Genomic DNA, 25969 nt, shown 5'->3' on the forward strand with positions numbered 1-25969 from the left:
CTATTTACTATGTTGTTCAATTCCTTTCTATCCTTTTCCTTTTCTTTCCCTTCCCACTTCTTTATCAGGAGCCTTTTTCTATGTTCATGTTCTCGTGACTGACTTAAAGGATAGCATACCTAATCAACATTCAAACTTCAGGTATGCCTTTGTTTATAGACCAATAGCATTGAATACCAGAACTGATAGATTATCTTCTTTTACATAGTGTATCTGTTCTTTTACATAGTATGTCCCCTGTTCTTTTTTGTATATTAAATTCACCGGTTCTCCATGTTTATCTGTTTATGAAATATTCATTAAATGTCCTATGTCTTATTTCATGAAATCATGAGTTTTATTGTGTATGCAAATATATATGTAGTTTAAAGCTGTGAATTTATATAATTTAACTGATGTTTATGTAATTACACTTTTTTGTACCATTTTGAATAGACCATACTAATTTTTATATGATTCTTTTTATGATGAATTTTGAATTTTTATGTTTTTTTTTTTTTTTTTACAATATATTATGTGATGTTGGTAAGTTCATTTCAGTTTCATTTTTTCCTCATTCCATATTTGTCACAGTATGTATGTAAACTATTTTATTCACTTTTCAATTTTGACTAATCTTTTTGCATCATTATTTAGTAATGTTTCTGGTTTAAAAGAATTTCAAAAGTGTTGTAGAATCTATACATTGCATGATACTCTAGTCCAGTTAATAATAATAATAATAACAACAGTTTATATACCGCAATACCGTTAAGTTCTATGCGGTTTACAAAAGATTAAGCAAGGTACAAATTGATTGAACTTAAGAGGGGAGAAGAAAGAGAGTTAATAGGACCGGAAATGCGTTGTTGAGGAGAAAGAGATTAATAGGACAGAGGAATCACTATGGAGGAGAAAGAAGATGAGTGGGTCAGTTGTCTAGATACTTTAGGAACAGGTGCGTTTTTAGATGTTTTCTGAATTCCTCATAAGTAGTGGGCGAAAGCAGTTGATTTAGGTCTTTACCCCACAGTGCTGCTTGATGTGAAAGAAGGTGTTCATGGTGTTTTTTCAGTTTATAACCTCTAACTGGGGGGAAAACGAAGTAGGAATGAGAGCTTCTCTTGTGTCTGTTGGCAGAGAAGGAAAAAAGGTCAGTTATGTATTTAGGGGCAAGACCATATAGTGCTTTAAAGCAGAAGCAGGCGAATTTAAACTTTATGCGTGCTGCCATCGGTAGCCAATGTAACTGCCGGTAGTAGGGTGATACGTGATCAAATTTTTTTAGTCTGAAGATTAGTCTGACCGCTGCATTTTGCATTAGTTGTAAACGTCGCATATTTTTTGGGGAAATGGCTAAGTAGGCGATGTTACAGTAGTCAAGTTGACTTAGTACAAGGGATTGGACCAGGGTTCTGAATGCCGACGTATCGAAATAAGCTTTAATAGATCTGAGTTTCTACAGAGTGAAGAAACCCTTTCTGATTAAGGAGTCCACCTGATCTTTCATGGTTAGGCATTGATCTAGAGTTACGCCTAGTATCTTTATGGTGGGCTGGATGGGGTAATTAAGTTCATTGATGCATAGAGGTGTTTTGGTGTCAAACGGATGTGGTGAAGCAATGAAGAATTTTGTTTTTTTCTGAATTAAGTTTGAGCTTGAAGTTTGTCATCCATTGCTCCATCACGTTTATGGCTTCTGAAGCCTTGGGAATAGATAGAGTCAGCAAATGGGATTATAATCATGAAGTCATCTGCATAACTGAATAGTTTTATCCCCAGCTGAGTTAATTGCAAGCCCAGTGAGGACATGTAGACGTTAAATAGCAATGGAGACAGTGGTGACCCTTGTGGCACACTGGATGGATTGCTCCAGGTATCGGAAAGCTCATAATTGAAGCGTACCTGATAGGTGCGGGATGTAAGGAAGCCACGAAACCAGTTCAGCACCTCGTCTTTGATACCAATGGCGTCTAGGCGTTGTAGCATTTTCCTGTGGTCTATCAGGTCAAAGGCTGAACTCATATCGAATTGCATAACCAATGTATTGAGGCCCCTGCTAAACAGTAGGTGCAGGTTGTCTAAAATAGCTGCAATTACTGTCTCCGTACTGAATAAAGGTCTGAAACCGGATTGAGTTTTGTGTAGAAGGGAGAACTGATTAAGATAGTCCATCAGTTGGGTGTGTACTAGTCCCTCCATGATTTTTACAATAAACGGAATGGATGCTACTGGTCTGTAGTTGGTTATTAGGGCTGAGGGTTCTTTGCGATTTTTTAGAATTGAGGTTATTATTATGTGACCGTTATTAGAGAGGAACTTCCCATTTTTTAGGTTGTGGGTCAGGTATTGTAGCAGTTAGTATATTTTACACCAGTCATTATCACTTTTATCAGGGTTATAAGTTTAAAAGTATTTTATTAATTTTTTTTATTCTTAAGTCTTTGATATGTACTTTTTATGTTTATTTATTTACATTAAATTTTAAAATGTTTATTTGTATACATGTTTATGAAGACTCCTCAGGCAGGCCCATTTGGGCCAAAACACGATTGTGTTGAGTTGTGATATACAATAAAAGACATCAAACACCAGAAGTATCCTTCACTGTTTGTTTTTCATTTTCCATTCTTTGGGAAGTTGGTATCTCCTGTTTTCCTGGGGCAACAGACTTTCCCACCAGAATTAAAAATTGTGTCCAATGAACTTTCCCGCCAAAATTAAAAAATTCAAATCTGTGACTAATGACTATCCCTTCACAATTCGAATTTGTGAACAAACTTTCCCACCAAAATTCAAATTCATGACCAACAGACTCTCCTGCCTCAATCACCAGTCAATCAGGTTAGAGCAGGGGTCTCGAAGTCCCTCCTTGAGGGCCGCAATCCAGTCGGGTTTTCAGGATTTCCCCAATGAATATGCATGAGATCTATGTGCACGCACTGCTTTCAATGCATATTCATTGGGGAAATCCTGAAAACCCGACTGGATTGTGGCCCTCAAGGAGGGACTTTGAGATCCCTGGGTTAGAGGATCCACTATATATAAAAACAAACTACAGACCTCACAGCATACCCTGAAAAAAGCCACCGCATGATGACTGAAACGTCAGTTCTACCTACTGAGTTGCAGCAAGCCCTGGACAACTGCAACAATCAGATTTACTGAAAACTGAAACTGAAAACTCATCTTTTTGACACAATCTCCTCTCTCCTTTCATTTCCCTTCTTCCACTTCCCCCTCTTCTTCATCTCCCTGCTTTCCCCCTCCCTCTCCTCCTCCCCTGATCCTTCCTCTCTTGATGTCGCCTTGAGCCTGAATAGATATGTACGACGCACAAATAGAAGATTAGATTTATAATTGTTTAAAATGAGCTTGAAATGTCACATCATAGAAAAAAGAAATTACAAATCAGTACTCACCTGTTGGCCTCTTAGGAGTTGAAGCTGTGGTTGTTTTCTGACCAGACCCTGTCAAGGAATTGCTGGCGTCAACTGAAGTAGATGCTGGAATCCTAGGAGTCACAGGACTGGCCTTAATACTAGTCCCAGCAGCAGTAGTAGTAGGGGTTTTGGAAACTGCTGTTCGTTTCTCTGGACTCTTTAAGGGGCTTTTTGCATCCACACTCTGTTAAAAACATTGAATTATAATTCTATAGCAGGCCAGCTATCTAGAATACAGTACACTATACTGGGGAAATCATAATCAAAATAAAGTCTACTCCGTCAAATGTGGGAAAACTAGACTGAAGCCTGATATTTCTTACCCTTGCTGCATAAGGGACTATAGTAATAGGTTTATTTTAATATACCCAACATAGCTGTGCTTTGCCCACAGGCTGCATTGGCATAATATGCGCTAGAGATAGTATGTGGATGTCCAATTTTCTCACTGTACACACTTTTTATCATCTTCTTCCAAAGAGTTGCAATTCAAACAAACACAATACAGTAGTTGCTTGGAAAACTGCAAGTATAATCTCCATCTTCTTCCATTCTGCTCATATCCTCTTGATCTCAACTATAGTCTCTTGAAATACGGGTGTCCTGTCTAGCATTTTAATTGGCTAGTATGTGTTTCAAATCTATGAACATCCAAGACCTGGCTGGTGAAGCTATCCTGGTAAACTGGGTCAGCACCATCTTACCTTCACTTTCAGGTCTCTCGGTGTGGCAGAGAGCCGTGTAGTGCTGGTGAGGGGGCGTTTGGGAGTGGAGGAAGTTGCTGGACCAGATGCTGCTGGGCTGGCAGTTTTTTTGTTTTGGGCAGGTGTAGTAGCAGAAGCTGGACGCTTGGGACTTGAAGTAGAGAGTGGCTTGCTTTTTGCAATTGCTGGCTTGGCTGATGGAGTAACCGCTGAAGGCTAAACTTGTTTAAAAGCAAAATCGAAAAACCACACACACACACACACATACACAGCAAAAACAAAAAGAAATGAAATGAAATATCAGATTTCAGCAAAACAAAACCATAGGCAGCATGGAATAGCGCAAAATGAACCATTAAAGCTAAAAAGCAACATTCTGTTTACTGAATTCCCTTGTAAAAAGTTGAATTAATTCAAGCTGTGACCCCTTTTATTGGGACAACAGGAGCCTTTCAAATGGCATTGGCCTTGTGTTCAGGTTCCCAGACCCACTTGGTCTTCAACATCTCTGGATACATTTTTATCCTGCTTCAGTGAGAAGCCACAGCCTGCCAGAATCTAGTCTAACCCAGGACCAATACAGCTACAGGCCTCTGTACCATAGGAAAACCAAAACAAAACTAGCATACACTAACTAATTTCCCTCTCCAAAAAAAAAAAGGGAAAAAAACCCCTTCCAAAGATCTGGCCCTTAATGCAAAACATTTAAGAAAAGCCTTGGTTTTCATGAGCATGAAACTAATAGCATTCACCAAGTCCATGTAGCATGGCATAAGGAGGTCTGTTAAAAAAAGACCATCACTGTACCTCAGACTTTCAGCCTCCTGCTTGATAGCAAGAGTCTGAGAAAATCTAGTCAGAATCGGGTAGTTTTCTGAACCTACTAAATTGAATTTGAATTCATGAGACTAGGTTGTCAAAAGATTTAAAGTCATGTTAAAAAGGGCTTGGAACAGATTTTCAGTCTTGCATACTTTAAAAAAAATAAATAAATAAATAAATAATGGACAGCCTTGAACAGTAAAGAAAGATGGATTATCTTAGGTGGACTAAGTTTCTTTGTAAACTTTAGAGGGGAAAAAAGGGCTCATTTACATTGTGCAAAATGTCCAAAGTACACACAGCCAAGTAACGCTGACCCTGTATAAACTAGCTAATTTTATAAAATATCGCTTTCCTGGAAAATCATTCAAAACAGTTTACAAAACTATTAAGAGTACTTATGTTTTATGGTAAAAACAGACAAGAAAACAAATACCAAAACTCAGCCGTATAAGCAGTGTTCCTAAAAGAACATTTTATACAAACCAAACCCTATCACATATTTTATTTAAAATTTGATATACCGCTTTAAATAAATTGTCAAAGTGGTGTACAATGTTAAAACCATTAAAATCCTGGGGAAGACATCAAACGACGAGACTTTACTGACTTACAAGATACAAATTGGATGGAGGGGGGAGGCGTACAATATATAATAGGAAAGAAGGAACGTAAAAGGTCAACACACTAGGAAGGGGATATGCTCTTCCTTCTATATGCGATCTAGCGTCTACTTGTCATATGCATCTTTAAAAAGTAAGGTCTAAGTTATTCTTGAATTTGTCTAATGAGGTCTCTTCTCGAAGGTGAGAAGGAAGGGAATTCCATATTGTTGGTGCAGTAACTGCAAAAAAATTTTTCCTTGTGGTGTCATAGAATAAGTGCCACAGGGATGGGACCACCAGAAGGTTCTAGTTCCTGGATCTTAGTGTTCTGGTTGGGCAGTGTGGGATAAGAAGTCTATCTATGAATTCTGGAGTATGTGTTAACTTTATTTTGAAGATAAGTAGTGAAATTTTATATGTAATTCCAGTGGTGTACCTAGCATATGTGACAACGGGGCCCATCATTTTTGGACCCCCCATCTGTATGAAAAAACTTGATTTTTAATAACAATCCACACGTCACACAAGAGTGTACCTAAGAAATGGCAGCATCTTACATACTGCAGTGAGCAGTACAACATCAATACACCCACTGATGCCAGACTAGTACAATCTAGTATACCCAATCAAGCCAGACTAGTACAGATCAATCCTACACCGTCAATCCTAACAGAAAACCATGTCTTTTCGAACACACAGAACACAGAAAAACACCTTCCCTAGTATATAATCACAAACTAACCCCTCCCCCTTTTACAAAACTGTAGTGTGGTTTTTAGCCGGTGGTAACAGCTCAGATGCCAATGCAAAAAAATGCTCTACAGTTTTGTAAATGGGGAGATAGAATAAAAATACGTAGACAAAGGTTAAACTGAAGCACCAAGAAGCTGGACTCTGCATATAATGCAACACCACAGAAATAGCGATGCATCTCCCTTAAAGCAAAAATAAATAAATAAATAGAATTTTTTTTCTACCTTGCCTTCTCTGGTTTCTGCTTTCCTCATCTTCTTGTCACTCTCTTCCTTTCATCCACTGTCTACCCTCTTTCTGCCCCTTCTATATGGCATCTTTTCTCCTTCTATTCCCCTTCCAGAAACTTTATGCCTCCCCCTTCCATCTCTCCCTTCATCCCCATTGGTCTGGCATCCATCTTCTTCCCTTCCCTCCTCCAATAGTCTGGCATCTCTCTCCTCTCCTTCCCTCTCCCACACCCCCATGGTCTGGCATTTCACTCTCTCTTCTCCCTTCCCCCCACTTCCATCAGCATCAGCCCCCTTTCTTTCCCTCCAACCCAATTCCATCCAGTATCCTCCCCCCTTATGTCTCTTTCCCCTTTCCCTGCAATTCCATCAGTATCTGCCCCTTTCTCTCCCTCTACCATGCTTCCATACCACCCTGACCCCCTTTCTTACCCTTCACCACGCTTCTATACCACCCTGACCCCATTTCTCACCCTTCACCACGCTGCATACCACCCTGACCCACTTTCTCACCCTCCACACTGCTCTTTACCACCCTGACCCCATTTCTCACCCTTCACCACATTGCATACCACCCTGACCCCCTTTCTCACCTTCCACACTATTCTTTACCACCCTGACCCCCTTTCTCACCCTCCACACCCTTCCATACCACCCTGACCCCCTTTTTCTCCTTCCACCACCCTGCTATGCTCCTTTCCATCCAAATCAGCAAGGTCCCGCGATGACTATTTCTGCTGCCTCTGCTCCGGAAGAGGTAAGTGACGTCGGAGGGGGGCTGGGCCGCCAGAAGCAGGGATTTGCGGCAAGGTTCCACGATGACTGCGGCTGCCGTCCACCCCTCCCCCCTCCCCGACGTCACTTACCTCTTCCGGAGCAGAGACAGCAGAAGTAGTCATCGCAGGACCTTGCTGCACTTCAGTGCGGCTGCCGTACATATTTCAGAGCAGAGTCGGCAGCCGCACTGAGGTGCCATTTTCAGCAGCGCGGGAGCTTCTGGACCCGGCCGGCTGTGCACCCCCTTGAAGTGTGCACCCGGGATGGACCGCCCCTCCCCCCCCCTCGGTACGCCACTGTGTAATTCGATGATTGACCAGGAGCCAATGTGATTTTATAAGCAGGGGGTAATATGATCAATTTTTTTTGCATTATATATTAATTTTACAGCTGTGTTTTGAATAATTTGAAGTCTTATTTCTTTTTGAGTTATACCCTGATACAGGGAATAACAGTAGTCAATTTGAGATACTACCAAAGAATATAGTAAGATATTGAGAGAAGACTCGTGATTGATCTGATCATTCTTAGTTTTTTCAGCTGTCTTTGTAGAAAGGGGCCTTTGTCACATGCAGTACATCTGGTTGTTGCTTATATCATTGGAAAACATTGCCCAAGAACAGCAACAAAATACCATGCGCAGGTATGAAAAACTATCCCCTAAGGAATTTTTTTTTGTTAAATTTAGTACATACAGGATTTGTGTTAAACCATACAGAGAACATTTGAAAACGATCCCTCGTGGAATATGGACCGCTTTTGAGCAAGGTTAAGAGTCTTGGGAATAGTAAATGCCGGTAAGGGAACCCTTGTGAGGGTCTCTTTTCCCTTTTACTATTAAAACATACTCTCTGTAGTCTTATATTGCACTGCAAAGCCAATTGCTGTGCAACTCAGCTTTCTTTGGGATGCCCGAGTAGGATTACATGGACAAAGAGCTATGAATCTTAATTTAAAACTACAAAATGATCTATGGTTATCCATTTAAATTAATGGAGACTAAATTTATTTATTTATTTATTTAATTTAGTTGATTTTCTAGCCTGTCCTCCCAGAAGAGCTCAAAATGGGTTACAATTTTACGTACATAGTTGAAGGATAACACAGTTACAAACCACACATAGCAGATATAAAGCACAACCGATTGAAAGGATGAACGACAAGGATAATTCCTATGTACTACGTGTAGGACTGAATACATGCTTAGGGGGATGAGCACAGTAGAAAGGTGAACGAAATGACAATATAAGTATAGCAGCTACAGATTGGCTTCTTGGACTTGAGGACACCTGGGATCCATTAAACATCACTATGCCATTCATACAAAAACCCATATGGAAAAAAGGTACAACCTCTACAACGTTAGAAGGCCTTTCACACGCACTCATACAGCACAGGTGTTAAACCAGCAGGAGAACACAGACCAAAACAGAAAAAATGAAGTGGAGAAAAAGCCTCAGTTCTGCTTCATTTGGCAAAAAACTCCACTTCTACAAAACACTCCTGCATACACACAAAGACTGTAAGGCAAAAAAGCACTCTAATAGCCTGCAGAGTAAATGTCCAACAGCACTTGGGGTACACAATCCCAAATGTGAAAGTGTGGATGAGGGGCACAAAAGCACTACGGTCCATTAAACATCCCAGCCATGGACATGTTGTCATCAACTGCATTCCGTTATACTTGGCTTGAAGATGTTCTGTGAATGAATGTAAGAACTCGGCTTTCACTGGAAAGTAAGTGGCTGAGGCAGTACTAGAGAAGATATTTTACAGTGTAATCAAAACAATCTTTAAAAAAAACCTGAACAGTAAAGCAGTCTATAGATACTAGCTTACATATGGCTTTTGGTACTCTAGACTTGGCTCCTAATTAACCATCTCAGAAAACAGAATTCTCTCACTCTTGAAGCAGGGGTAGAAAGTTTCAAGACACTATCACAGCCACAAACCTTAGTTTTCTTCTCTGGGCTTGGTGGAAGCTCTTTGTTGGGAGGTGCTGTGATGTCTACTCCAGCGGTACCATCATGTGCTTGCGATGCTTCTGTTTTCCCTAACAGAGATAGAAAACACTACTGCTTTAATCAGTTCTAGGACAACCTACCTTAAAGGAATGGTGATAAACTAAACTAAGCACCCCATTTTAGATTTACTATACAAAAATTGATACCTTATGTTTAAGTCCCTGCAGCAGACAAAATCCTCTCTAAAAATGTACTTCTACAAAGTGAAGTAGATGCTTCCCAAACTAAGGTTACTTTAAAATTCTAAAACTGAATACAATTTCATGATGATTGAATTTTTTTGCATTATATATTAATTTTACAACTGTGTTTTGAATAATTTGATGTCTTATTTCTTTTTGAGTAATACCCTGATACAGGGAATACAGGGACTCCATTAGCTCAAGATTAAGTTACTTCAAAGGATTATCCCTATCCAGATCGGCAAAGGAAAGCAAGCAACCTTGACTATGTTCAGGAGTAACTAATCTAAGGAAATACTTTTTTTAATAGAAAGGGTGGTAGATGCATGTAATAGTCCCCCGGTAGAGGCAGACTGAATTCAAGAAAGGATAAGACAGGCAAGTGGGATCTCTTGGGGAGAGGAGGAGATGGAGGATGCTGTGGATGGGCCATTTGGTCATTATTTGCCACCAAGTTTCTATGGTAAGAACAACAAAAACAAGAAAGAAAGGACCTATGTTCCAAAAACACTGGTAAATCCAAAACAAAAAATTGAAACAATAGTTTCTGGATGTCACAGAAATTGTTAAAAATGAATGGTTTGAATCAATTATCAAAATCAAACTCTAAATGTATCTGAAGTACAAGCAACATATATCATAAAAGTAGAAACGTATCAGATCCAACACGGTCATGTTGGCTCACCATGGACTCTTGGTCACATCAATGCACATCATTCATCTGTTCACTCTCAATATTAAACATTTTATATTTTTTCATTCTGTTTCAGTTTTCATTTGAGGACCCCTGAAGATAACCGAAACACGGACTGTGTTGGGTTCGATATATGTTTCTACTTTTATGATATACAGTATGTTGCTTGTACTTTAGATACATTTAGAGTTTATGATTTTGACAATAGATTCAAACAAACATTTCATTGTTTAATGGTTCCTGTGACATCCAGAGACTATTGTTCCATTTTTTTGATAATGATAAGAACATACAGTACATAATCAGACCATCTAGCCCAGTATCCCATCTTCATGGTGGCCAAGCTAGGTCACAACCACCTGGCAAAAACCCAAATATTAAAAACATTGCATACCACCAATTCAGGGCAAGCAGTGGCTTCTCCCATGTCTATCTTAATAGCAGACTATGGACTTTTTTCTCTAGGAACTTGTACAAACCTTTCTTAAAACAATCTACTTTATTTGCTCTTATCACATCCTTTGGCAATGCGTTCCAGATCTTAACTATTCTCTGAGTGAAAAAATATTTTCTCCTATTAGTTTTAAAAGTATCTCCCTTTAACTTCATTGGTTTTCTCCAAGTCTTTGTAATTTTTGTCTGAGTAAAAAATCGATACACTTGTACTCTGTTCTAGACCATCTCTTTTGCAAGTTGAATAGCCCTAACCTCTTTAGTCTTTCCTCATACGAGAGGAGTTCCATCCCCTTTATCACCTTGGTTGCTCTTTGAATCTTTTCAGGTTCCACTATACTTTTTTTTGAGATAAGACAACCAAAATTAAATGTAATACTCAAGGTGAGATTGCACCATGTCGTGATACAGAGGCATAACATTCTTAGTCATGCTTATCATCTGCTTTTTTGGCCGCCACCATACATTGAGTGGAAGGTTTCAGCGTACTGTCTACAATGACACCCAGATCTTTTCCTTGGGCACCTGCCCCCAAGATGGACCCTAGCATCTGGTGACTATGATTTGAGTTATTCTTCCCAATGTGCATGACTTTGCATTTGTCCACATTGAATTTCATCTGCCATTTGGACGCAACATTTAGGGCAAACATGTTATAGGTAGACTTATCAGGATCCAGCCCTCATTTATTGGGATTTATTGATAGCCTTTATGAAGAGATTCACCCAAGGCGGTGTATAGCAGGTACATCTTAACATAAAACTTGGAATTTTGTTAACAGCATAACAATTCTAATATGACCAGTTATAAATACAGCAAATGAGGTAAACTCACACAGCAAATTGAAATAGGAATACCACGAAAGTGTCAAAATATACACTTTTTTGAGGGGGGGTGGAGTGTGACATCACCCACACAGCATGGGCAGGCACATGGGTGCCACCATGTGCTGGGAGGTGAAAGGCTGATATGTACGGATGGGAAGAGGGACCTCGGGGTGATAGTGTCTGAAGCTCTAAAGGCAAAGAAACAGTGTGAAAGGGCGATGACTGTTGCCAGAAGGATGCTAGGCTGGGTTCATAGTCAGTGGCGCACAAGACATCAGCACGCTGACAATCCAGCGCCGACAATTCGGCGCAAGACAGAAGCACGCAGGGGAAAAAGTAATTTTTAAAGAGCTCCAACAGGGGGTTTGGGGTGGCAACCCCCCCACTTTATTGGTTAGTGTTTGCGCTGTTGTTGGAGGGGGATTCGGGGGGTTGGAAACCTCCATTATAGCGAAAACAGAACTTTTTCTGATTTTTTTCGGGAAAAGTTCCGTTTTCCCTATAATGTGGGGGGTTTCACCCCCACACCCCACCGCAACGGCAGCGTGAACACTAATCAATAAAGTGGAGGGGTTGCCATCCCAAACCCCCAGTCGGAGCTCTTTAAAAATTATTTTTTCCCCCGAGCGCTTCTGTCTTGCGCCGAATTGTCGGCACGCTGGCGTCTGGTGCGCGATTATCCCGTCACCCTAGGCTGTAAAGAGAGAGGTGTAACTAGTAGAAGAAAGGCGTTGATGCTCCTGTACAGGTCGTTGGCGAGGCCTCACTTGAGTACTGTGTTCAGTTTTGGAGACCGTATCTGGCAATGGACATAAGACGATTTGAAACGGTCCATAAAAAGGCTACAAAAATGGCAGGAGGTTTGCGCCAAAAGACATGAGGAGAGATGAGAAGCCCTGAATATGTATACCCTAGAGGAAAGGAGGGACAGGGGAGATATGATTCAGACAGTCAAATATTTGAAAGGTATTAACATACGACAAAATCTTTTCCAGATAAAGGAAAATGGTAAAACCAGAGGGCATAATTTGAGGTTGCGGGGTGATAGACTCAAGAGTAATGTTAGGAAGTCCTTCTTTACGGAGAGGGTGGCTGATGTCTGGAATGTGCTCCCAAGGGAGGTGATGGAGAGGAAAACGGTGACAGAGTTCAAAAAAGCACGGGATGAACACAGATTATCTCTAATCATAAAATAATGGTAAATATTGAAGAACTAAGGACAGTATTGGGCAGAATTGCACGGTCTGTGTCCCATATATGGCCATTCAGTTGAGGAGGGGTTGGGAGGGCTTTGACGGCTGGGGTGGTTTAGATGGGCTAGAGTGAGCTTTGACAGACTCCAGTAGATGGAACCTAAGTACACTACTGGGAAGAGCTCTAGGTTTCTGGCCCAGAAATATCTAAGAAAAAGGGACAATTTAAATTAAATTATTAATTTATAGCGAGTGTATGGTTGGGCAGAATGGATGTACCATTCGGGTCTTTATCTTCCGTCATTTACTATGTTACTCTTAGGAAGAAGAGGAGATAGTGGATTCTGCGGGTAACAGACTGGATGGGCCATTTGGCCTTTAGCTGCTGTCATGTTTCTAGCAAACTGTATATAGGCAGCTTGTGAAGTTTACTCAGTTCATGCATGCTACCCCCTTTTGATCTGCAGCACTTTTCTGCAATTCAATTCTTAACTCTTAGCTATTGTGGGTCAAAATCTCCAACTCAACATGGCTAATGTCTTACTTAAGGGGTCAGGCGATGGGATACTTCATTTACACAAAAAAACTCAAGACAAAGGGAAGGGTTATGCTTCAAAATCATTCACAATAGAACATGACTGTCTCAGAACTAGCCCTTCTGCTAGGAAATCCTGGCAGCCTAGGATTTTTTTTGGGCAGTGGGGGGAGGAGAGTGAGGAGCTGGCAGCAGCATGGCTAGAGTCTGCTAGGAAGGTTCATGCTCCCCTCTGTTCTTCCTCATCTTCTTTAAGGGTGCCACCATGCATGCACTCCAAAACATGTGGCTGTGAGACCAAACACTCCTTGATGAGAGATCAGCTTCAGAAAGTGTTAGCTTTGAAGCATAGAATGCTGTCTTTAAGGAAAACGAGGAAGGGCAGTAAGTGAATGAGTAGCTTAGGGATGTTCTGGAAATTTTAATAGGCTATACCACACATACTGTGTGCTTGCAGCTCCAATTGTGTATGTACCCGAGGTAGAAGTATCTCACAGACAGTTTGAATTTACACTAGAACAGGTATCTCCAACCTTTTGGCTTCCCTGGGTCACATTGGAAGAAATTTTTTTCTGAGGCCACACAAACACTAACACTAGCTGATGAGCAAAAAAAAGGCTGAGAAGATCCCAAATTTGCAATCACTAATATAGAAGATGGACATATCTAATAATAAACCTTCATTAAAGGGACACTGTGGAGAGGAACCCAAAAAACAGTAACAAAACATTGTGTATTTTGGAAAATTGTCCTATAAGTACTGTAAAATGTAAATATTTTTGATACAATACCATGTTAGTCCTAGTACCAGGTTTCAATTTGTCATTCCAAGCTTATCTCATTACTTGAAAAAATATAAACAAAATAAATTTTACTATTTGTTATGCTGCTAAAGTTGAAGAACTTTGAAGAGCTCACACTGGCTTCCGAACGCATACCAAATTTCATATAAGATACTATTAGTTTTTCAGCTACTAAGCTCCAATGAACCTATATATCTAACACTTTTACTAATTCCTTATGCCCCATCTAGAACCCTAAGATCGGCTAATCAAAATCAACTTGTCATCCCTACATATCGAGAAATAGCTCAAGATAGCGCTGCCTCATTCAGGGAAAAATTCTTTGATTCGATTTGGCCTATTGGAATTTTTTTCAATTCACTTTTCCCAACCAATCAGGTGGGTTTTTGTTCCCAAACATCCAAGTGGGTTTATTTTGTAGCCTCTTCACTCACCCCACCGGTGCTGTGGTTTCATCAACAACAACAACAAAAAAGACTTCCTCCGTTAGGTCCTAGCTCATGCTCACTGTCTGGCAGGATATACATTTCAAATCTAACGTATTGTAATCACAAATTAGAAAGTAAAATTTTCTCTACCTTTTATTGTCTGGTCATTTTATTATTCAAATCATGTTGATCCCAGGCTCTGGTTTCTGTTTGTCTTCTGTTAACTTGTTCATCAGGGTCTCCTGCCCATTTGACATTTTCTTCTTTCTCCGTGCTCACTATCCATCTTCCATTTTTGTATCTTCCCTTCCACTGCCATAGCCAACATTTGTTTCTTTCCCACTATCATCGCTCTCTCTCTTTCTCCCTCCTGCCATATCTAAGTTCAGGGGGGGTGTTCAGCAGGGGGGGGCGATGGCAGGAGGGAGTGGACATCCCTCCTGCCATTTTTTGGAGTTCAGGGAGGGAGTGCTTTGTCCAGGGGGAGACTTTTTTTTTCTTTTTTGGCCAGATATTTTGCATGTGTAATACATGCAAAATATCTGTGCCATTAAAAAAAAACCCGACCCCCCCCCCCCAAACAAACAGGCAGAAACCCTGACAGCAATAACAAGAGGCTGCTTCTCCTGTCACTACAGAGGGCTCTGCACCGACTCAATCGCTCACTGAGCGATTGAGTCAGAGAGTTTGCATGCAAATCATTTGCAAACTTGATAGTGAATCAATCACTGTTTGAAAATCAGCCAGAGAATTGCCGACAGCGATCAAATGGCTAGTTTTTTTTTTTTGTTTTTTTCAATATCTTTATTAACAATTGCGAAGGAACAAACATCCACGGGCAAAACAGCCAAAAAGAGCCATCGACAACAGTCAGAAACAGCATAAAAGAGAAGGCCAACAAGAGAAATACATAAAACAAAAACCCCATGGGTGAATGCCCATCACAATTAACATTTTGAAGTTATGGGCCTATATCCTTTAAAATGCCTGGTTATATTGACCTAATTGAGATTATGTGAGTATGGAGAAAATCAATGCCTAGAGGGATATCACATCAGATACCATGTCAGGTTTTACTGCTAATTCCATTCTTTTCAAACACACTTAACCACTAGGCATCACTACCACTCAGCAAGCAGAATTAGACAAACATTTTAACCATCCATTAATACATACACTTATGCATAAAATGCAAGAAAAACTTTAGCTGATGGCAGCTAAGGTCTGTCTCCCCATCACACCAGATTATAGAGTAATCAACTCTTCTACAAAGCCACTGCTATTTTAAGCAGAATGTAAGCCCCATGGCATCAGGAAATGCATTAAGCTGTCATGCACTGCTCCTGCCACCAATAAATGTTTCAACTGGGTTTTGACAAAAATAAAATCACTTTAGATGAAGGATACTCCCCTTTCCTGTTAGCACTAGCAGCCCATTTAAAACATTGGTATAAGTTGCTGATCAAGGTTGGTTTGTTTGTGGTTTTTAACAGCATTTGTGGTTCTCTTCCTGAGGGTTTGCTAATTACATGTTTTGATTTACACCTTTGGAAAAAGCTGTTTTAGTTTTTTTTTCTGAATCTACTCAACTATTTGTCATATGTACACTTTACTATGTGGTTGAAAGCAGCAGTTAGGATCTGCTTACTGCCTGGATTTGGTGCTAAGGCCCTGAAGCAGTAGGTACTGGCCACAAAACGATCATCGGCCTGGCCTGTTTGTGTTCAGTGGTTTTTACCATTAATCATTCTCAGCTATTTTTTGCTCCCACCTGGCTAACTTTAAACCTGTGCGAAAGTTTTTTTGCCTACGATGCTTTGGTGGAAGAGTGTGGGTACACCTCTCCATTTGTCTGAGGCTTTTCTTTTGAATTTTTTGCACTTTACTATGTGATGCATAAAATGAGCTTCTGATGTAAGTCAGCACATCATTCTCTGCATTTACATTCAGATGCTTTCAAGAAATTCACACTTCATTAAGATATGTACACAAAATAATGAATAAAATGCCCAGGAAAAGTCATGAGGACTGCTTGAAGAACTACATGGTTAATATAGCCCAGAGGGTTCATTGAAAAGTTGTCGTCTGGATGGAAACATCTGGAAGTAGGAGAAAAACAGTAGATAAAACTGAAAGGAACTATTGTAAAGGGCAACAAACCATTTTGTAAGGAAAGTAAGCAAAAGTAAGAGGAATGGTTGCTTTGGTTCTCACAAATGAAAAAATAAGGAAAAAGAAATAAGACTTCATAAATTACTAGATTGCAGAAAGAAGTAGACAGGCAAAAATATCTAGAAAAGTTAAAGAGGGAAAAAGCTATATTGGATCTGGTCCTCACAAATGGAGAGAGGATGTCTAATGTACGAATGGGTGCTCACCTAGGAAGTAGTGATCATCAAACAGTTTGCTTTGATATAACAGCTAAAGTGGAGGACGGCCGCATGATACTAAAAGTCCTAGATTTCAAAAGTATGGACTTTAATAAAATGGGAGAGTACCTGAAGAAAGAGCTGTTTGGATGGGAGAACATAAGAGAAATGGAAAAACCGGGGTCTAAGCTGAAAGGAGCTATAAAAATGGCTACGGAACTTTATGTGAAGAAAATAAATAAAAACAAAAGAAAAAGGAAACCGACATGGTTCTCTAAACTAGTGGCGGAGAAAATAAAGGCAAAAAAGTTGGCGTTCCTGAAATATTAAAAAACCCAAGAAGAAGAGTACAGAAAAGACTACCGGGTGAAACTGAAAAAAGGCAAAAGGGAGATACGCCTGGCGAAAGCACAGGCAGAAGAGCAAATGGCTAAAAATGTAAAAAAGGGAGACAAAATTTTTTTCAGAATCATCAGTGAAAGGAGGAAGATGAAAAATGGAATTGCTAAACTAAAAGATGCTAGGAAATGATATGTGGAGAGTAATGAGGAAAAAGCAAACTTGTTAAACAAATACTTTTGCTCTGTGTTCATGGAAGAAAAAACCTGGAGAAGGACCGAGATTGTCTGGCAAAGTTACATTAGAAAATGGAATAGATTTTGCGCTGTTCACAGAGGAAATTGTTTATGAACTTGAAAAACTGAAGGTGGACAAAGCGATGGGACCCAGATGTGGCAAAACCTGTAAAACAGCAACAATCACATATGTTTGATCTCTAAGGGAGAGGAGGGATAGTAGATGGTATGATTAAGCAAAATAGAGAGGCCGTATGGTCTTTAACTGCCTTTATTTTTCTATGTTTCTTTATTACTCTGATTCAGGTTCACATGACACAAGCTGCAATGATAAAACACATGATGATGACTGGCACCATGGATGGCTGTATCGGAAGTACAACTGAACCAGCACAGACTGAACTACCCGCGCTGAGATGACAGCAGCCTAGTGGTTAGGGCAACGGGCTAAAAATCAAGGAAGCCAGGATTCAAGTTCTGCTTCTGACACTATCAGGTTCCAACTTAAGATTGGAACTCTCAAAGGCAGGGACATTGTATCTAAATACAGGTAGTCCCCATTCTTAAGTTGAATTTGCATGTAACTCAGATCCTAGTATTCTTCCCACCTTCTCCACCTCCTTAAGGCCCCTCTTGCATCCATTTCCATCCATCCCACTGTTCCCTCTCCAGCACCACCACATCCAGAATTACTCCCTCTCATCTCTCTCTTCCTCATGCAGCTCTACTAAAGAATGACATGGGGACAAATTTTTTCCCCGTTCCCGTGGGAACTCAATTTCCCCATCCTATGCCCATGAGTTTTGTTGCTTTTCCTGTCCCATTCCTATCAGTTCTGCCTTAACCGCACAAGCCTCAAATACTTATGATTTCAAAGTGTTTGAGGCTTGTGCAGATGAGGACAGTTCTTGCAGGAATGGGGCAGGGACAAAGCTCGCAGGGACGGGATGGGAAAATGAGTTCCCGAGGGGATGGAGAAAAATTTGTCCCCATGTCATTCTCTAATCTCTACCTCACTTCTCTCCCACCACCATGTCCAATAATTCTCTCTCCCTCCTTATGCCCAATAATTCTCCTCTTTCTTCATCTTCCCATGTGTACCATCTCTTTCCCTCCCCCACCTTAGCATCTCTTTTCCCTCACTCTCTCCATTCTTCCATCCTATGGCTCATGCTCCCCTCCCTCTCTCCATTCTGTGTCCCAAGTTCCTGCTCCCTCCCTCCTTCCTTTCATCCTTTGTTCGAAGTTTGTGTCCCCTCTCTCCCAAGTCCCAATCCAAGTCCCAATCTGCCCCTCTCCCTCCTTCCCTCCATTCTGTGCCCCAAGTATGTGCCTCCCTCCGGCGGGTGTTTATCTTCTTCTGGCCAGCTCCCTACTCCTTCCAACTGCAGTAGTTTCTCTGCACAAAGCTGCAGGCAGTGGCTCCTACATGCATCCTGAAGCTGAGCCGGAAGCCTGCCCTCTGACATGGGAGGAGCTTCCGCTGACATCAGAGGGAAGGCACTAACTAGAAGGTAAACACCCGCTGATGGGAGGCACGTACTTGGGACACAGAAAGGAGGAAGGGAGGGAGGCAGAGAGAGGGGCGCGTTGGAACGCAGGAAGGAGGGAGAGGGACGCATTGGGACACCAAAGGTAGAGCAGGACCCCCATTCGTAAGTACAAATCTGCCACAAGTCAGATGCTCGTAAAACAGGGATTTCCTGTACTTATTTTCCATTATAAGTTCCCCTTAACAGGATCTAAGCGCTTGCCTATCATGAATCTATTCTGAAGATCAATAAAATTGCCAGGGCTATTAATGACTTTCATGCTGATAAGTTACTAAACAGAATTTCAAGTAGCAAGAAGCTTAACAAGAGGGAAAAGTTGTTGCCTGACTGTTATACTAGACAAAATGTTCATATTTCATGAACAGTATTTCTTGACCAAATACAATGCTTCTCAATCCTTCTGCGTTATCCTTCTCATTTCCTTGCTTTACAAATGATGGTGTATCAAGTTTGCATAAATAGCAATTCAAGCTGTTTCATATCTGCAACATGCAAAGCAACTAAGGAGGATAGCTCATCACATCCCCAAACTCAACTAATTTAATTACAGACCAACCCAAATATTAATGCCATTACTGTTCACTGAAGAAAATATGGGCAAGACTACAACCTTTTGCCACCACATCGCTGTGCTATTCCTTGTGTTCACTGGTTCAGCTTAAAATTTCACCGAGCTTTTGGAAAGCCCTGAGGATGTTTGAAGAAATTTTAAAGCTTTGGTTAGCATAGAGGACCATATGGCATCTGCCATCATGTTCTCTGTTTCTATTCTAGATGCATTGCTCTCTTTTTTTTTTTTTTAGGTGGCTTTTAATTTTGTCAGTCACAATAGACTTCTTGTAAGTTAGCGTAAGCAGAAAACAGGCCCATTTCTGTACTCCAGTCTTTTTTCATAAATGGTAATAAAAGTTATGTGCAACCTTCTGTTACTTAGTAAATAAAGTGCAAGGAGGATATTTATTTATTTATTTTTATAGCCCGTCCTCCCCAGGAGCCCAGAACAGGTTACAAGGATACATACACAAAGTTTTCAGGAACAGAGATACCTACTTTACAGAGTCAACAACATGCTACAGCAGGGGTGCCCAACACGTCGATCGCGATCGACCGGTAGCTCAGGAAGGCAACGTGAGTCGATCACAGAGCCCATCCCGGGCTCCGTGATAGACTCGTGTTGCCATCCCGATCTACCGGGCCTATCAGCCTTCCTCTCCCCAACGTCAAAGACGCCGACGCTGGGCATCCACTTTAGGCTGTTTTTGTCATTTTGGGGGGGGGGAGGGGAGCATGGCAGCGGCAGCAGCAGCATGAAAAAGAAATCATCCTGGCCAGGGTTGGTGTCATGCTCCGGAGCTTCTACAGCCTTCCTATCGCCCCTCTCCCTTCTACCTGCTTCCGGCCACACCCCCTGCTCCGCGGCTCTCTTCGGCAACTCAGCAGCAGCGATCGACACAAGCTTCTGACGTCGGGGCCTACCCTCTGCGAGACCCACTTGTTTCAACTTCCTTTTTCCACAAAGGCGGGACTCGTAGAGGGAAGGCCTCGATGTCGGCAGCATGTCTTGATCACCGCTGCTGACGAGTTGCTGAAGAGAGCCGCGGAGCAGGGGGGTGTTGCCAGGTGCAAATAGAAGGGAGAGGGCCAGATGCAGGACTCGTGGGTGAGGGAGGAGAAGAGAGAGAGAAAGAGAGAGGGGAGGGAAACAAAAGGAAATATTTCATACTGGGCTGGGCCGGAGTGGAGGGAAGGTGGAAAGATTCTGGCTACAGGGTGCAGTAACAAAGAAAAAGGGGGGAAAGCTGAAAATGGAGATAGTGACACAAAGAAGAGAAAGGGTAAGCAGGACCTACTGAATAAGGATAGAGATACAGAGGGGACATGAAGAGGAGGTGAAATAGAGATATAGAAGTAATGCTGAAAAAGTGTGTGTGAGGGGGGGGAGATAAAGACATTGAAAGGGCAAATGGTGAACATGGGGTAAAGACAAGGACAGAGACAAATGAAGATTCTGAAAAAGTGGCGAGATAGGGATATAGGTGAGATAGACACAAAGAAGGGTGATGCTGGAAAATAGGTGGAATGGTAATTCGGACAGACACAGAAGGGAAATGCTGGATCAAGGAGAGATGGGGCTCAGGCTGGATGGAATGAGGAGAAATGCCTTGTTGGCTCGGAACTTCCTCTCCTACGTCAGAATTGACGTCAGGGAGCGGAATGCTGGTCAGCGCGACGCTTCTGCAGGGAAAGCTTGGGATGGCGGTGGCTTGGGGGCTGTTCCCTGATGGCGGTGGCAGCAAACAGAGTGGCTTGGGGGAGGGCACGGAGAAAGAAAGAAAGGGGGCAGACAGGGAGACAGAAAGAAGGGGGAACAGGGAGACAGAAAGAAAAAGTTGGGGGAGGGAATGAGGTCTGGAGGAGAGGAAACATACAGGAGGCTGAAAGAAAGGAAGAAAGATTGGATGCACAGTCAGAAGAAGAAAGTGCAACCAGAGACTCATGAAATCACCAAACAGCAAAGGTATGAAAAATGATTTTATTTTCAATTTAGTGATCAAAATGTGTCGGTTTTGAGAATTTATATCTGCTGTCTATATTTGCACTATGGCTCCCTTTTACTAAACCACAATAGTGTTTTTTAGCGCAGGGAGCCTATGAGCATTGAGAGCAGCGTGAGGCATACAGCGTAACTCCCTGTGCTAAAACCTACTATTGTGGTTTAGTAAAAAGGGAGGGGGGTGTATTTGTCTATTTTTGTATTTTGTTACTGAGGTGACATTGCATAGAGTCATCTGCCGTGACCTCTTTGAAAAAACCCGGAATATGAATAATTAACATTTTCTCTGCCTTTCAGTGTGCTTTGTGGTTTTTTTTAAATTTTATTGTTGGTAGATCATTTTGACTTAGTCATTATAAAAGTAGCTCGCAAGCCCATAAAGTGTGGGCACCCCTGTGCTACAGGATCAAAAACACAAAGCTATAGAATCGATAATTTACAACATAGAGAATGTGACTAAGAACACATGCTTTGCAGAATCTAAAAAAATAAATCATAGAGTCATGAATGGATATCTTGCCCCCCCCCTTTGTATCCTTGATCCCTTTCATGGCTTATCAGGCAACCAGCTGTTTCAGACAAATTCTTTTCCTGGTAAAAAGTCCAACCTTAAATCTATATCCAGTTCTCCTTCAATTTACATTGACCGCTCACCTTCTAAACTACTAGCTATGGCACCGAGAGAAACTTAACTCTAGATTAGTCATTCTCCATCCTATGGATGAGATCTATATTTATGCTTTCAGTTCTTGAAGCCTTTATGTCCTAAATTGCACGTTCAGTTAGATAAAAGCTTGCATCGTTCTGAGCCTATTAACTAAAACCAAGTTGTGCCACACAACTCAAAGAATTCTACCTATTAGATGTGCTATGCAGATAGCTCTACCCTCCCCTTCCCCACCAAGAACCACCCAAAATGGCAGCCCCACCACACAAAAGCAAAGAAGTACTCTTCCTTACAAAACCACCCCCCCCAGGGTGATTGTACCCACTAGTCCAAAGAAACCTCAGAACCTTCCTTTCTAAACCATTGTGCTGTATTTAACATAATTAAAAGCATGATTTTTTTTCTTCTACAATGTTTGGATTATTGGTTTTAAATGTTAGAACACTAGTAGGAGCTACATCAAATTAGTGAATGCATTTATCCATCTGAATTTCTTTCTTGCACTTCCATAAAGGTTCCTCACATTTAGCAAGCACGCAAATCGGATCCTTGAGAATTGCTTTCATCACCTGGTTTTATCCACCTCTGATCTTAAGATTAGGTTCTTACCTGGAAAATCTTTCAGTTAATGCACATAAGGAGTATGTACTCTAAGTGACTATCCACTGGTCGCAAACTGTTGCAGAAAGATGTCAATTGCATCTTTCAGCTCCTCCTTCACCAGTGGAGTAAGTGCCCTCTTCAGTTTGTACCAAAGCAATCAATATCCACTATAACAGAAGAAAGCAGGAGGGGCATGGGGTGTCTTCTTGGAGGCCAAGCTGACGCTCAGCGAGACCTCAAGGATTGCTGGCATCTGTTATACTCGTGAAAAAGAATAGTTAACACAAACAACATAGGTGTAGCAATGGACCACCCTGCTATGTGCAACACACACAAACACATATGTAGCTCAAACTCAACAAACTTATTGCTTTATTAGACATATATGATTACATATACTCCTAACAATCCGGAGCAGAAAGCAGGTGCATTGAAATTCATAGGGTGTGCCGTACAGACTCCTATACTATACATATTAACAGAAAGAAGATTATCTAGATAAGAATCTAATCTTCCATTCTGTTACATAAACATAGGAGTCTGTATTCTAAGCCAGTGGTTCCTAACCCTGTCCTGGAGGAACACCAGGCCAATTGGGTTTTCAGGCTAGCCCTAATGAATATGCATGAAGCAAATTTGCATGCCTATCACTTCCATCATATGCAAATCTCTCTCATGCATATTCATTAGGGCTAGCCTGAAAACCCGATTGGCCTGGTGTTCCTCCAGGACATGGTTGGGAATCACTGTTCTAAGCGACGTACCAAAGCAATGGCAGACACCTAGGTTGGGACAAATAAGTCTGCCTGCAAGACAGAGGTCCCAAAAGTGGCATCCTCCTGAGCTGCCACATCTGACTCTGTAAAATCTGGTAAAGGTATGGACAGTAGACCAAGTAGCTGCTCTACAGATCTCTTTGGGTGCCATTGCCCTGGTCTTTGCCCAGGAAACCACAACACTTCTAGTTGAATGAGATTTGTGAGAAACAGATGGATGTTTGTCATACGAATCCATCTGGCTATAGATACCTTAGAAGCTGGTCTGCATCGTCTTGACTGACTGGATAGCAAAAAAAGACAATCAGAAAGATGAAAGTCCAAATGGTGGAGTAAAACTCTTCATATGTCCAGTCTCTCCAATATTTTATCCTGCTTGGCCAAACCTGTAGACAAAACGCAGGTAGACGGACTTCTTGGCTGACGTGAATGGTCACAACTTTCAGTAGAAGGAAGATACTGTGCATAGGACAATTCCTGCCTCTGTGATCCGGAGGTATGGTTTTCTGCACAAGACTGCCTCCAATTCCAAGACCCTTCTTGATGATACAATTCCCCCCCTACTGTTTTTATCATAATTGTCCTCTTTTCTATCAGCAATTTGTATTTCTCTACCCATTCTCTCCCTTCGTTTTTACTGTTTATACTGCTAATCAATAATTTGTTATGTTTATTTAGTGTCTATCTGTTTTTGTTGTCCCTTGTATTATTTGAAATTTTAGAGATATGTACATCGCTTAGAAATTTGAGTAAGCAATTAATCAAATATACTTGAAACTTGAACTTGACTTAAACTTGCCACCTGGAACACTATCTTCACCTTGAGATCCAGTAGGGATGCCTCTTGAATAGGCTCATATGGTGGATTACAAAGTCCCTTTAGGATGACGTTAAGATTTCATGTCAGAAAAGGTTGGCATAATGGAGGCCACAATCTGAGTGCCCCCTTAAAAAAATCCAGTCACATATTAGTGAGATGCTATCAAAACCTTTCCCACTTTGGACTCAAAAGCACCTGTACCTTGAAATATGCAAATGCCAAGCCTTTTTCTAGTCCGGCCTGCAGAAAGTCAAGAATCACAGGAACTGGAGCCTTGAAAGGCTCCATCTCATCTTTGGTGCACCAAAGCTGAAAAGCCTTCCAGGCCTTAGCAGAGAGTGCAACAGTCAAACACATTTTAGCTTGGAAAGTAGAAATGACTATGGTACCTCCGAATATCCTGTGTATTAAGACAGGGCACTCAATAGCTATACTGTAAGACCAAAGCGATCTAGGTTCTTCATGTGGATTGGACCCTAACTGAATAGTCCAGTATAAACTGGTAGCTTGATACATCTGTCCCATTAAAGCCGTACTATATCTAGAATTAGTAAGTTATCTGGATAAATTTAATATCCTTAATGACCATCAGTCGGGATTTAGAAGAGGATATAGTACGGAGACCGTATTAACTTCAATGCTCGATTATCTTCATGCTCTATTTAGCAAAGGCACTAGTGCCTTTTATTCTTCAGCTATATTTTAGCAGTGTCTTTGATCTAGTAGATCATTAAATATTGTTGAGTTGTTTAGACACAATAGGACTTTCAGGAAGGGTCTAGAACTGGTTTCAAGGTTTTTTTGAAGAAGATCTTATCAAGTGGTTTGTGACGGTAACTATTCTCATTCATGGAGCAACCCATCTGGTGTGCCCCAAGGTTCTCCGCTATCATCTACATTTCCCCTTTAGGACATTTATTAACAGAAAATGTAAAATTTTATATATATGCAGATGACATTTCTATTTTAATCCCTCTAAATAATTTTACCACTGAAATTTTAAACCAGATATCTTCTATTATGACTCAGATAGAACAGTGGACAATTAATTTCAAACTGAAACTCAATACAGAAAAGACCAAACTTTTCTTGGCTAGTCCCAATGACAAAATAACAAACTCATTGCTTCATCTTAATGGTCATGACTACCCGATTATTAAATCTATCAAAATTCTGGGAGTCACACTAGACTGGCATTTAACACTAGCAGAACACACAAACTTAGTGGTACAAAAATGCTTTTTTACATTGTGGAAATTAAGAATCATAAAAAATATTTTGATCCATTATCTTTCAGACTATTGGTGCAGGCATTAGTTTTATCTATTTTAGACTATTGTAACATCATCTATTTAGGAGCACCCGAAAAAATTCTAAGGAAATTAAGGATAATTCAGAATACATCTGTCTGATTGATTTTTGGTTTAAAAAAGAACAATCATATTAGTCCATATTATCGTTTACTTCACTGGCTGCCTTTGGAGGCAAGAGTATTATTCAAATTTTCCTGTATCTGCTTTAAGCAGATATTGGGATTGTCTCCAGCTTACTTTTTTCCTCATTTTGTGTTGCATAGACCATCAAGAGAAACTAGAAACTT

General features: G+C 40.9%; 1 protein-coding gene across 12 annotated transcripts in view; it reads right to left on the reverse strand.

The window, feature by feature from the left end:
• The window catches only part of MAP4 (microtubule associated protein 4), a 421944-nt gene that overhangs the window by 89829 nt on the left and 306146 nt on the right, over nt 1-25969 (reverse strand). For all 12 annotated transcript variants that reach the window (XM_033931948.1, XM_033931947.1, XM_033931950.1 and 9 more), the window contains 3 exons: nt 9266-9366; nt 4127-4342; nt 3402-3606 (listed from right to left, as the gene is read on the reverse strand). In XM_033931948.1, coding sequence (XP_033787839.1) covers nt 3402-3606; nt 4127-4342; nt 9266-9366 — 522 coding nt within the window. The remainder of the gene's footprint in view (nt 1-3401; nt 3607-4126; nt 4343-9265; nt 9367-25969) is intronic.

Source organism: Geotrypetes seraphini, chromosome 2, assembly GCF_902459505.1.
Source record: "Geotrypetes seraphini chromosome 2, aGeoSer1.1, whole genome shotgun sequence".
NCBI lineage: Eukaryota > Metazoa > Chordata > Amphibia > Gymnophiona > Dermophiidae > Geotrypetes > Geotrypetes seraphini.